Here is a 14,607-nt window from a genome sequence, read left to right as displayed (position 1 = left end):
TCAAATAATCTTGTAATCTTCCACAGCAATAAGATGTCATTAATCCCAAATGAACGACCTGAATCTTCTGTGGTCCTATGTTTTCCAGAAATACACATCGATGAAGAAAGCTGATTTTCACTTTCATTGTCACTGTGACAGCCCAGCTCTTTGTGTGATGGGTCACCAACACACACTCTAATAGGCCTCCCATAGTCGATTCGGAGTTTCAGAAGACAAGCGATAACAGTACCTGTTGTTGTCCTTCCAATCCCCATCTGTAGAACTTCATATCACTAATTAGCCAGCACAAACAGCTACTATATACAACCAGAAAAGTTAAACAAAACTGTGAAGGACTCTTCCGTGATAACTGGCTGAATGAACCTTAAAACAATATTTACCTGGCAGTTAAAAACAAAAGCTGTGTCCTTGGAAGCAGATATAATATTCATGGCCAATGTGTCAAAATCAGAACCCTTGGGAGCTTTTCCATCAGTTATTGGAACACGAGCATATTTGATGGGGAAACCATCTTCTTCAAAGCACCTAAATACCTCCCTAGGGGTCTGAACAGCTGGCAGGCTCACATGTTCCCAAGCATCCGATATTTGTCCATCATCAGTTTCATGGATAACCATTATAGCACCTTGATAACGTTCAGCTTCTCGCAAAATATCATCTTTCAGCCTAGCTTCCATGCGCTCAACTCTTTCACAATCAATCCCCTTCAAAGACATTCTAGCACATTAGCATCTCAAGGGAATTGTTTAGATAGTATACTGCCTCAGAAAATATCGAATAATATATTCTTCTAACGTACACTGGAAAGGAGAACCAGTACAACGAGAAAATTTTGAAACAATAAAGTTATAATTCAAACAGATTTTTAAATAAGAATAATAATATAACAACAGACTTCTTCTAAGAGGAGCTGCAGAGACCAACTTGTTTTTCATTTTATTAAAAAATATTTACTGTTATAGCAGAATCAGATGGTTTTCCCAGAAGATGAATGTCGAGAGCAGAGCTGGGACACATTCATCCTACAACCCCACTTGAAAACAGAAATAAGGTGTTACAATGTAATGAGTGCATCTATCCATGGTTTACAATCCAAATTAGCAAGAAGATCAACGTTAAAGCTGATAAAACCATTAGATCATCAATGACAATGAAGTAGCACAAACAGCACGCAGCACAGGAAGATGGGACCAATCTTCTACACATTCCGGAGTATGTTAAAATCCTTCCTTTAGAGGTAAGATGGAAGAGAGGGATAAGCCTAACAATATTCATCGTCATTAATGAGCTACTTAACTGTACAAAGAGGTTACTCCAAAAATGCAAGCTAAGTAGTCAGCAACCCAGGTTACAAACAACTTTGATGAAGATTGCAACAGCTCAACTGAACAGCATTTTTCGCTCTTCACAGTCGCAATAAAGGATTTTTGTTACCAATATCTCAAAGTAAAATGTTTAAAATACTGATATTGCTTCGATCCTAACAAACGAGAAAAATCAAGGTGATGCTGCCGCAGGTCCCAAGGTTCAGAGTGAGGATATTTACAACTACAATCTTAATCACATTTTGCAGCTCAATCTCCAGCCAGTATTCCAAGCAATTTCTATCTATGCATCCTCCAAGATTATTGTTGACAATTAAAAGAAGAAATACATATGTTCAGGTTAAGGTTGTTGTACAACCAATCCAATGTCGACAAGGAACTTTCATCATTAGAGGTACAGCCTAAAACAAAAAGAATATGGAAATTCTATTATAAAGGGACATCATGGTTTCCATGGCTCTGCCTATTCTCTTATACGGAAGCTGATGTGTCTCCAATTTCTCTCAATCTATTTGAGATTGGGTTAATGTCTGCTTCATGAGAGCATTTTCTCTCAGATAGAAAAGGAAGCCATGCATGGCATGGCTTTTCTCAAGGACCGTTTTTACGTCAATCTTTTTTTTCTTTTTCTCCATTCACTACTCTTGTTTGAAGAGGATATTGAGGAAAATGGAGATAACAAGCAATATGTCAATTTATTACATTAGGTTTAATGTGCAAGGCCAAAAAAAATGTTGTTGTTTTGCAGGTCTGCTAGTTCAGAAATCATTGAATATGATGTTATACCGTGTATTCCAGCATATTTTTGTACGGCCTTTCAACTTCACGAAGAACAAATGGTTTTCCATTGATGTAAACAACAGGTTCTTCTCTCATATTGTGCCAGAATACTGGACGGCCACCTTTAGAGCTTCCAATCCTTTGAATGACTGAACGAATTCCATCAATAGTTGGATTAGCAACACCATAAACTGGAAATCCAGGAATTTCACGGAAGTTAGGAGCACCCTCCAGTCTTTCTGGTAAAGAAGGATGTTGACAACCAGGACAGTGGTCACTTTTAAGAACTGTTTGACTACCAAGAACCTCTCCATTCCTTAAAGCAGCAACTTGACTCATCTCTAAAGGGCGACCATCAGCGGATACAGCACTCTTTGCTAGAGCTGGTTTCAGATTGGCATAACCAAGCGCCCCCATCGGGTCTCTCCTCAGCAATCTGCAGACGACATCACACGCAGTCTAACATGATTTTGATATTTTATGAATCATTTTCTGTACCAAATTCTAAAAAATACTTTGCAGCAAGATCTTTTTAATTTCAAGGTAGAACTGACATTAGAAAAAACCAGATTCCGTAAAATTTAAAGCAATAAGCAACACAGGTCCCTCAGAGGAGACCCATGAAATCATTCTCATCTTGCCATACTCTGCGTAGATGTTTGTCCAACCACGATCAAATGTCCAATCACGCAAGATATTGCTAGTCATAAGTCCTAAAGATTTCTTTTAACCTGTGGATTTCATCAATTTCTAATCTGACATCTTTTTAGTGAACATAGTATATTACTACCCCAAGACCTCAACTATTGTGCTGGCAAACTGAAAGAAATTTGATCAATTCTTTGTGATTTTCATTACATGGGTTGAACTACCTGAAGTTTGTGCTGATATAGCTTTTATTGTCTAGGCAACTAAATATATACATTTCACTAAAGCATCAAAACCATATTTTAAACACAGTGTCTCCTAGAAAAATAGTGGTAATGTGATTGCATTTGCCGAAGAACAATAAGTAGCTTGTATATATACAATGTTCAGGATGCTTACATAAGGAGATTCAGGAGAGATTACCAAGAAAAGATTCTTACATTAATGTAATTGAAAGAGCTCATAGCATCATATTGACACTTATAATATCTGCAAACTTCAACATTACCTGCGCAGTATGCTATATAGCTCTGGTCTAGCTCTCATCCACTCAGTGAAACTGCATTTACCAGGAGATATAGGATGAAGAGCTTCTCTTTCTGTATGGAGATATACTGCAAAGCAAATAAGGAAATAATATCTCTCCAAGTACTCCACAAAAAAGGAAAGAGATGCTTCCCTCTTCATTTCATCAGCTTGACACAAAATACTACTTCGATAACAAGCAATAGCTTCACGTAGATTCTGTAATAAAAAACGACAAAATGGTGGTACAAAGAGGTATTAGTATTATCTCAAGTATTTATTCCAACTAGAACTGAACAAAGTACCCCACGCGAGTATTGAGACTAGTACCTGCATAGAGGCACATTTGTCAATGACTTTATCAACCTGTCTTTTGCCTTCAACACCACCCTTAAGGCACATCATTAGTCAATATAAATTCAAAAGATAAATACCTTTTAGTTGAAATACTGTGGCCTTAGGAACAAGCTGTTATCTGTACCTCTAGAACTCTAATAAGGCTTCTAATGACTGCATATTCTCCCCGACGGATAGATTCCTCTGTATTTGGTAAATCGGGAGTAATAGTAGAACAGCAATCAGAAACTTTTCCCATGGAATTGCTTCGTGGAATACCTATACATGGATATATCAGATACAAAAGAAAGATACATATATATATATATATTCTACCAATAGAGAAGCTATTAAAGGTGAAAGATATGTGTATGCGTCCATTGATTCCCTTATCCCAAAGAATACAAGAACCAGTGCACACAGACAGCAAAGTACTGAGGGTTCAGTATCATTAAATTTATGGGTAAATTACAATAGGCTCCCATAAGGTTTGCGTTGATTACAAACATCCCTCATTGTTTGACAAATTGCAAATACCCCCTAAAGTTACAAATACCCTAATAAATATCCCCATACAATTAGGGGTGTAAATGAGTCAAGCTCGACCATTTTTGGTGAGCTCAAGCTCAAGCCTGACGAACTCTTATATATTGAGCTCAAGCTCGAACTCCTACCAAAATTGTTATATTTTTTTAATAAAATTATATTGTTATAAATAAATACTATTAAATATTATTATATTAACTGTAATGAAATATTAAATATATGGTATAATATTTTGATTTATTGTTATAAATATAAACTATTAATTAGTTTAGTAGTATATAATTAGTAAAAATACAGAAAATATATATACATCAAATTTAATAAAATACTTGCATATAATTTTGTATAGTATTAATATTAATAAGAAATAAATATAAGTTATTTTTAAAAGTTCTTGATCTTATTATATTAAAAAAAAAGTTTAAGAGACGAATTTTTTAAACCAAAGTACAAACATAGTGATTGATCTTATTATATATATAATAAAATAACAATAAAAATAATTAAAATTGTTCAACCATCATCATCATCATCATCATCGTTGTTATTACTATTATTACTGTTATTATTATTATGATGATGATGATGATGTTTAGATTAATTCATGGGAACCACAAAATTTTGACATAAATTTATAAGTAATAAAATACAGATGGCATACTATGCACATTGATATAAATATAAAACTCACAAATAGATCTAAAAAATTATAAGTTAATTGTTAGAATTTGACAATTTTAAAAAGTATAAGAGATTAAAAATGGATATTAAAATATAACATAAAATTTATATGTGTCACATTAAATAATTATTTTAAAAAGAATATCAAAACTTACTAAATGCTGATTAAGCTTGATTTTGTATAAAGATTAAATGTTATATAAAAGTACCATTGTTTATTATTATCTAAAATCAAAATATATGATATTGATTAATATATATGGTCAATTTTGAGTATAAAGTTGATAAAGTATTGAATATAAAATTAAACATATAAAAATTTTAAAAATAAAAATATTTATGAAAAAAATAAAGAAAAATGGAAAAAGCCTGCTCGCGAGGTTATGAACAGAGTATATAGAGCTCGAGCTCGAGCTTGAGCTCAACTGGCTCGACTCAAGCTCGAAAAACTCGAGCTCAACTTGAGCTTAAAATAGCTCCTTGAGCAGGCTAGACTCATGTGCCACCCCTACATAGAATGCGCTGTCACAAGGGGGTATTTGTAATTTTTAATTGTAGCTATGGCAAACTTCAGAGAAGCCCGTTATAATTTATCCTAAATTGATAACATTTTCCTAGTAGAGCTATGATTTCATTCTAAGAATCTGACCTATGATATGTTCTTAAATCTCATCTTAACATCTTTAGAAGGCCTTCGGGTTCTTATTTACTAATCCCAGCTCGCAGGAGGGAATTCAAGACAGAATCTGGACATAATAGAACATGGTACAATTCCGATTCTAACATTCAGCAATAGAAAATTCAGTAATGTTTTCAGCAAATTTCAACATAATTCAGTAATTTAAGCAAATTTCAAGATTTGACACATTTTAAGAATTGCAACAACAATTCTGCAAAAGAAATCAAGAAAATGGAAAAAAGAAAACAAGAAACAGAAATTCAGCCCCTAAAGGTACTGCATTCTTCGCAAGGAAAGTGTAAATAATGAAATATGATTAAAAAAATAGATCACGTTTGATTAACTTATCTGTTAGCTTAGTTTGTTATTGGTTGTGTAACAGTGAGGATTAGCAGTTAACTGGGAAATATATAAAAAGCTAAAACAGACAAAAAGATCAGTTCTTTTATGCTAGTAAAATCAAATGCTCTTACTTCTCTCAGTTCTCTCTTTATCAGGATCTCCCCCCCATGAATACTCTGTTAAACTGAAACTTACTAGCTGGAACTGAACCAAGTGTGTTAGAATCATTCAATTCTCAGACAGAATACCAATCAGATCAATTATGATACACCAACTCTTTGAAGAATGGAAATGAAAGTCTAAGAAGAAACTGAAGAATTTCGAAATGGGCTCATTCTTGTGGTGCAAAATGTAAATCAGCGAAAAATTCAAGCTGTTTCAACAGGAACCCAGTGAAGCTGCTTTCATGCCTATAAATCCAACGAGAAGGTGTCATGCATCGAACAGAAGTGGTGTTGCACGATGACTGAACCAAAACTTCCGCCCTTGATTCAGAAAGGGAACAAATGGTATTTGACTGATGGGTGCGAAGCATTTCTTTAACAAATTCTAAATTGATCAATGTTAAGGTTTTAATTGTCGGGACTTCTGCATTTATTGAATACATGGATTGAAGTGAAACTCTGAAGGTGATCACTGTTTCCAGTTTTCTGAAAGCAATGGTTTGAGTTCGAGTTTCTAACTTCTAAAAGTAATTCAAGAAATGGCTTGAAAGCACATGTGGCGGTACTGCTGCCACCCTGGAGCCACCCATAGCAATAACAAGTCAATATCCCATGTTCCCACAGTTACAGGATTGAATATTTTAAAGCAGCAAAATGAAACCATAGGCACAAGAAAATCGTGATGGGTCTGGAAGAAGGACGAAAATGCTTGTTCTTGAAATCAACTCAATTTCTCAAGGCTGAAATGAAAAGATTTCAGTTTGTACTCTTAGATCCTTGGAACAAGGATCATTTCAGGAGGAAATAGAGTAAGGATCTCGTTCTCCACAAGAGAAGTGTAACTAGCTAAATACAAATCAGAAAATAAAAAATTACGTTTGATTAACACAACTGTTTAGTTAATCAGCCAGCAGTGTGTAATAATTAGAATTAGCAGATAACCGAAATACATAAAAGGCTGTAACAGAAGCAAACTGACTGGTTTTGTATGCTAGTAAAATCAATTTGTTCCTGATTCCTTTTGTTCTCTCCTTGAATGTCTCTCGCTCTTTTTCTCTATCAACCCTCAGTTATGGAATCTGAAATTATGATTCTAGATACAGGGAAAAGAAAAGAAAAAAGAACAAGAAAAAGGGAGACAACGATGTAGTACGAAAGCTGAAGCCTCGGAAAATAAAAGAGAAGGAAGAATGAAGATAAGAGACACAACTACAAAAGGAAGAGAGGAAGCTGAATGGTGTGTCCATCAATAACAGTGTGGACCTAGGTCTACTGAGATAGTCTAAACTAGTCCCAAATCACATTGATCCTGATCCAGAAGGACCAGATCATGGAAGGACACCATGAATTGAGTTTGAAATCTAAGCATGCTCATGCTCTTACAAGCTTATTTTTAATTCAAAAGGGAATGTCAAGTCGAAATAAAAATGCTGATCACAAATTAGTTCTTTCTCCCATGAATTTCTGGGTTACGAGAAAAGTAAATTAGAGATGCATGTGGTAGGCGAAAACATGAAGCATATCTTAAGTCAGATCAGGATATAAAGCAATAAAAGATCACCTGAAGCTCCAATTCGGTTAATATAAATGAGTGTAGCAATCACCATCCCTGTAGTTGTTCTTCCACGCCCCATTTGGCAATTAAACACAATCTCTGTCCTTACATTTGCTTGAGAAATTTTACGAACCTAAACAATGGAGAATGTGGAGAACAATGTAATATTGACATCTCCAGCATGTTAATGACCCAAGTTCAATATCATCTTTACAAAGAATAAATTATTACGCAATTACATACATCATAATACTAGCTGGCGGGAACCTCTTTAAATACTAGAAAACGCTCTCACCCCAAGTTTTCAATTTGAGGTTGAGGATGCATATCAGACAGGCAACTTATATTACACATTCCGTAGCTGCATTTTTGTTGGTTCCATGCTGGATTACATGAATTTGGAAGAGTTATTGGAGATTTCTCTCATGAGGTTGTAGCTTAGTTGTTTGTACATAATTTTACTTATATTATTTTTGTTTCCATTGTGGAAAGGAAACAGTTTCTAATTTCAATGCTTTAGGCCTAAAGACACTTTCAAATGATAAGCCTTGCCCGCATTCACTTATAAATAAGCCCATTTGAATTTGGGCGAAGCATTAGGTGAGTTGAAAATATGAAAATCTAAAGCATTTATATCCTTTTACCTTCATAAATGATGTTTAAATCCCAAAATTCTCATTTTATGTACATTGAAAGAGTATATTTGGAATGTAACGTACGTGAATAACCATTGCACACAAAAAGAGCATCACGCGATCTATGTTGTATGGAATAATAGGATGGGTAGGCTGATCTATGTTTCAAGCAAATACATTGGATCTTCTAGAATGACATGCAGCTGAAATTTGGTGATTGCGGGGATCCACGGACAAGTATCCACATTAATTTCTCATAAAAGATATACGGGCATCCAAATGCAAACAACAAGTTAAAAGCTTGTATCATATTTTTTATCCACTTTTTGCATTTGACGTTGCTTCTCATTTCAGATGAAATAGCATGGGGGCCTAGGCCAAATGACATTGATGGGCTTCAGAACAGAGTGCAAGCCACATGACTCTTGGGGCAATGGCATTATGCATCAGGTAAGAAAAACGTAGCAATGTTCCAAAACATATAGCACTGAGCATGCTGAATATTACAAGTGATTCTAAGGACACCAGCAATGAAGTTTTAAATTCATCTAGACTTCAAAATGAGAGACTAACCAGAATATCAAAATCCTGCTCTTTAGGAGACTTCTCATCCGTTATAGGAACACGTTCATAGTCAACAAGGTACTGATGTGTCAATTCCTCATACACCTAGCTTGGAGAAGAAATTAGGATATGATAAGCAAACGCTTCATATTTCTAATTTTAAAAGGTATGGGTACCTGTAGTGGTGTTTTCACGGAGTCATGTGAAACTGGTTCCCACTGATCCACCATCTGACCATCTGGCAGTTCATCAGTCACAAGGATTTTATTTCCATATCTGTTGATTCAGATTATGTAAAATGAATTTGTACCAGAGTGAGCAGTGACCGAAAGAACAACAAAAAGAAGACAACAGGACAAATAAATCTAAAAAGGATAACAAACAAAGAAATGCAGAATACCTCGCAGCTTCCATGAGGACATCTTCTTTCAGTCTATCTTCCATTTGCTCTAATCTAGCCCTGTTAATACCCTACTTTTATTTGAAAAACAAATACTGATGAAGAGGCTGAATATGGAAATGCAAAATCAAACTTGACGAGATTATATGAAGAAAACATAGCAAGATAATATCCAAAACTCTAGATACAGCCAGTTAAGCTTAGATAAAGATGTCATCTTAGAATGAGGAAGGCAGCAAGTAGGAACCTATTTCTGTTTTTGATTTCAATAAAACCATGTTAGAGAATGTCCTACATATGCTGTGCAGAAAGGTATAGGTTGCCGTAGGATGCATAATACCAAATCGTAATAACTACGGATTGACAAGAAGCAAACATGAGAGATTATGGGATGATAGAGGAAAAAAATTGCAGGCTTTATGCTGACTTGACTGAACGAACGAATTCCTAGATTTTTAAACTGACACCACAGAAACGAGCTGTCATTGTCTTCTCCAGGTCCAGGTTACTGCCATGTTTATAAGGACCAATGTATGATGAGCATTTTGAAACATAGAGATCAATGCAATGGATGCTATATTCCTAAAAGACCATGAAGCTACCGACAACCAGTAATATGCACCAGCGGAGGAAAAAAAAAAAGAATGGGTAAGAACAGCGAGGAATATGAAAGATAGTGCAACAGTAAAATGGAAATATGAAAGGAAGAATCAACCTAAATGCCTTTCGATGAGGAAATCACAAGGAAGCAGGAAGTCTAACTACAGCCATATCCACATTTTAATCTAGTTCTTCCTAAATTTTCTTGCTACTGATAGAACACATATTTACAGTATCCTAATTAAGCAGTTCCATTCATATCTAGGAAGAAAAGATAAGAAAAATAATCCTCATGTAACCTGCATAGCTACAAGAAAATGCAAAAGTAAAAGAGATAAGGCAAGATTTCAGGGATCACACACCGTATATTCAAGATTAGAAAAGGGCTGCTCCACATCGCGCAGAACAAAAGGTCGACTGTTAATGTAAACCACCTGTTTCATTTACACAGGAACCAATAAATGAAATGGAAAGCTCCGACAAGTCTTTTACGAATAACTCAATAATACAGCTGACTTCCACTTCCAGCATGCAAGATGCGACAGCTTGATCAATAAACAAGAAGTATTATCTAATGCCTCATTTTTCATGCTTGTCAACACAAGCATTGGTGTTAAAGGCATAATCATGATAAGAAAATATCCAGAGGAAGATAATGGTTCCAAAACTACAAAATAATGTCAATCATGATCTTCCTACAATAGCATCTCTTAGGAACATTTGAACTACTACAATACTTCACTTTACAGCAATCACAGGGTGTCTGTATGTTTTGTATCCCTTAACTCTTCATATGTACAAACTAAGACATGGCTGTAGCATCTAAGGAATTCGATTGAGTAATTATTGTCATTCCATAATCCTTGAATTCTGAATGCCTGACAAAACAAAAATACAACTTCTGACAAAATAATAAATTAATAATATTTAAAAATACGTCTCATCTTAATATGTGAGGTTTTGTCCCATTGTGACAAGGATTGGTTACCCATTTTATGTCAATAGTCACTAAAATACGAAGATATAAAAAAGCAAAATAAGTGGAATCTTATGGCCAATATCCTTTTCCATGATTGGCGAAACCATACTTTTAACATTATTAGGCCCATTATATTATTATTATTATTATTATTATTGTTATTATTATTATTATTGTTATTATTATTATTAATTATTATTATTGTTATATTTATTAATTATTATTATTATTATTACTGTTGTTAGTACTACTACTACTACTATTATTATTATTATGACATGTTTCATTGCACCCTCTACCCCCCATCTATCAAACCCACTAACTCAACCCTCACCATCATGGAAAAATAAGCACTAACAAGTCAAGCAGCAAGAAGATTCTTGAATAGAAGTCTCACGTCATGCGCCTTTAATATGTCTGGAGATCGACGGAAACATATGACCCAAGCATATGAAAATTAAAAAATTTAAAACTTAACAAATTTCAAAGGTAAACTATAGCTACCTCCCCTAATGTTTGGCATAATTACGAATATCCCTCGTTGTTAGAAAAATTACAAATACCCCCCCTCAAATGGAAAATAATTAATCTCCTAGATGGTGAAGTGGACATTACTATTTTACCCTTCCTAAAATCTTTTAAAAAATAAAAAGAATAAATTATAAAAAAATATTGAGGATGGTTAAAAAATAACCAATAAGAAATATTAATCCATAAAAAAATTTTAGAAAATTCTAAACAAAATATATAAAATTTTAATTTATAATCCAAAAGGACATTTTGGTCAATCACCCCAAAATTTGGATGGAGCCCTAACAGAAAGACTAGTTATACAAACGTTAAAATTATGGGGTATTTGTAATTTTTCAACAATATGGATGTATTTATAATAATGCCAAACCTTAGGGGAGGTGGCTATTCCAAAATGAGGAAAAATTAGTGTTTTACAGAAAATAAGTGATATCAAATATTTCAGCTACTTTTGGCATCGTTATTGGTTTATGGAAACCCACAGCAAGTGAAGAGGACAAACTGAGAAGATAGAAATGGAATATGCATACAATTGCTAGGAGCAGCCTAACTAAGGTTGTTCACCTCTCTTGTGTTTAATGGAATGTACCACCATATTAATTGTTTCAATGAAAACAAAGTAATTATTCTTAACGTACATTAAGAAGGATGAAACTATACTGTAGCCACAGCTTCTTCAACAAATAAAATTTTTTGTTAGATTCCTTCCACAAATGAAATAGTTTTGGAACAATACTTATATTAGGTGTTAGAAGGTTAAGAAGTACCAGACAAACATGCACACCTTAGGGAACAGATTCTGGATGCCACATGGTCTGCCCATCACCCAATGTCCAAACTCGTGCAAAACTCATGGTGTAATAAAAAATAGGATTCTGGCCATTAGTTTACATTTCACATCTTCAAGCTTATTATATTTGTACTTAACATCCAATAGGAAAATCAATAATCAAGTTGGCCAATTTTGGACTTGTCTAATTGCATCCTCTCCCAACTAACCCCCTTCCTGACTCTGAAGCATCATGGAAAATAGGCATCAAAATCTTACTATCTATACAAGTTCAAAACCAATGTCCTTAAATGGAAAGCATAAGAATGATGCAGATTTGGCAGCTGTAGAGATTAAGGAAACATATGACAGAAGTGGACTAAAATTCAAAGTTTACCATTTCATAAACCTGGAAATTGGGAAATTAGTATTTCCACAAAAATAAGTGAAAAAATCAAATACTTTAAGCTACTTGTGGCATAGATATCACTCAGAGTTCCGTTAATGGGAAGCCCTAGAGGATAATATGACCAAGTGAGATGATAGAAATAGAATTCCTAGTGGGATTATATTTAAGATATTATCCGCTTTTTAGCGATATCGCTAATGCTGGCCAAATGGGGTCCAAGAAATCAGTAGAGGCTTATAGTTTGTTCCCATTGTACAGGCAGTATATTGGTTTTTCTGTTAATTGTATACGTCAAAGGAGCCACGGCAATATTGTAGAAGTTATTCTTTTTTTATGTACATTAATAACTCTTACAGACAACAAATGCTCAAGCAATAACACTGTGCCAAGCAAGAAGAAAATTAGTTTGAAATTAATCTAATACCTAAACTTTCACTAGGACACAATTTACTATGGGCACAAATAAATTCCACGTGTAGCAACTCCTTTTCATTATCTTAGAAACACGTTCCTGCATGGTTTACTATCAACATAAAGAGCAGAAGACAATCTCATTCAAGAAAATCAATAGGCTTCGAATTCAAAAACGTAGTTCCATTCTTAAGCGTCTGACACTTACTATTGCTAATTCACATTCTTTGAAACATCAATTCATTTAGGAATCTGAGTGCTATGTATATCACATGAAGAAAGGTTTAAAAGATATAGAGGCATATACAAAATGATGGACATTGTAACATCGGAATCAACGCAAGTAGTAATGAATGTTCAAGCAATAACACTGTGTCAAGCACGAAGAAATTAGTGTGAAATCAATCTAATACCTATACTTTCACTAGGACACAATTTACTACGTGCACAAATAAATTCCATGTATAGCAACTCCTTGTCATTATCTTAGAAACAAGTTCCTGCATGGTTTACTATCAACATAAAGAGCAGAAGACAATCTCATTCCAAGAAAATCAATAGCTTTGAATTCAAAAAGGTAGTTCCCTTCTTAAGCATCTGACACTTACTATTGCTAATTCACATTTTTTGAAACATCAAGTTATTTAGGAAGAATCTGAGTGCTATGTATATCACATGAAGAAAGGTTTAAAAGATATTGAGGCATATACAAAATGATGGACATTGGTAACATCAGAATCAAGGCAAGTAGTAATTGTTTACATTGCGATATCATAGTATATATATATAATTGGGTAAAACAAAAAGAGCAGGCAGCACGCATAACTACTCTATATGTTGCAATTAATCACAACAATAGAAGATCTCTAACATGAGCAGAATTGCTTCAGATGATAAAAGGAAGAGACAAAAAAGGAGATTAAAGTTCTATTCAAAGACCAATAGGGAGCTATAGCAGCCATGTTCTTGACAAGTTAAAGATTTATTGTAAATAGAAGCTCACTGAATTGAATAAATAGGTAACAGTTTACAGGCATGTACATGATTTTAAGAATTCACTATGTTCCTGTCCATATGTAAGGTTAGTATTATGCAAGACAAAAGTAATTAAAGCAACAGTACTATGTAATGAGGTGATTTTTTGGGGAAAAATGATAAAGAGAAGAAAACGGACAAATAATTGAATTTCCTTATTATTTCATTGTGAAATTGACATATTAAAATATAATATTGTTGGACGTTTTCTTCAGAGTTCCAGGAATGAATATAATTTGATCCTGATGCTCAATATGTTTGAAATGTTATCCACGTGGAACACGTGTCATGTTTATCTTTGTGACTATCAGAATACAACGTCATTGCTGGATTTGCAACAAGGATGTAAAAACAAAGCCTAAACCAATAAGTCAAACCGGAGGGAAGCACCCATTGACTTGTGAAAACTTTCGTATTTCTCTCATTCTAGTGCACAAGAAGATTTGGGGAAACAAGAGTGCACCAGGAGTTGGCAACTGTGATTATATTCTCTATCAGACTACAAAAAGATATAGCAATTGCATTATAAATCATTTACTAAAATAATAAATATAGGGCACATAAATGCAAACAAAAATGTTGCAAGCAGAAAAGCAAGTACAACCAAAATTGAAAGAAGAAAGACAAACGAAATCTTAGAACTTGTTAAAGAAGACACAAAGGACCACTTTTATAAATTTATGAGTTTAA

General features: G+C 34.1%; 1 protein-coding gene across 1 annotated transcript in view; it reads right to left on the bottom strand.

The window, feature by feature from the left end:
* Positions 1–14,607, bottom strand: part of LOC105162978 (paladin) — a gene marked incomplete in the record, with an annotated part of 21,162 nt that overhangs the window by 5,185 nt on the left and 1,370 nt on the right. The window contains 11 exon segments of the mRNA XM_020695124.1: positions 1–257; positions 384–707; positions 2,115–2,544; positions 3,265–3,500; positions 3,612–3,671; positions 3,763–3,896; positions 7,591–7,717; positions 8,793–8,888; positions 8,960–9,059; positions 9,184–9,254; positions 10,146–10,217. Coding sequence (XP_020550783.1) covers positions 1–257; positions 384–707; positions 2,115–2,544; positions 3,265–3,500; positions 3,612–3,671; positions 3,763–3,896; positions 7,591–7,717; positions 8,793–8,888; positions 8,960–9,059; positions 9,184–9,254; positions 10,146–10,217 — 1,907 coding nt within the window.

Source organism: Sesamum indicum, linkage group LG6, assembly GCF_000512975.1.
Source record: "Sesamum indicum cultivar Zhongzhi No. 13 linkage group LG6, S_indicum_v1.0, whole genome shotgun sequence".
NCBI classification, from domain to species: domain Eukaryota; kingdom Viridiplantae; phylum Streptophyta; class Magnoliopsida; order Lamiales; family Pedaliaceae; genus Sesamum; species Sesamum indicum.
This window is presented reverse-complemented; position numbering and strand designations above follow the sequence as displayed.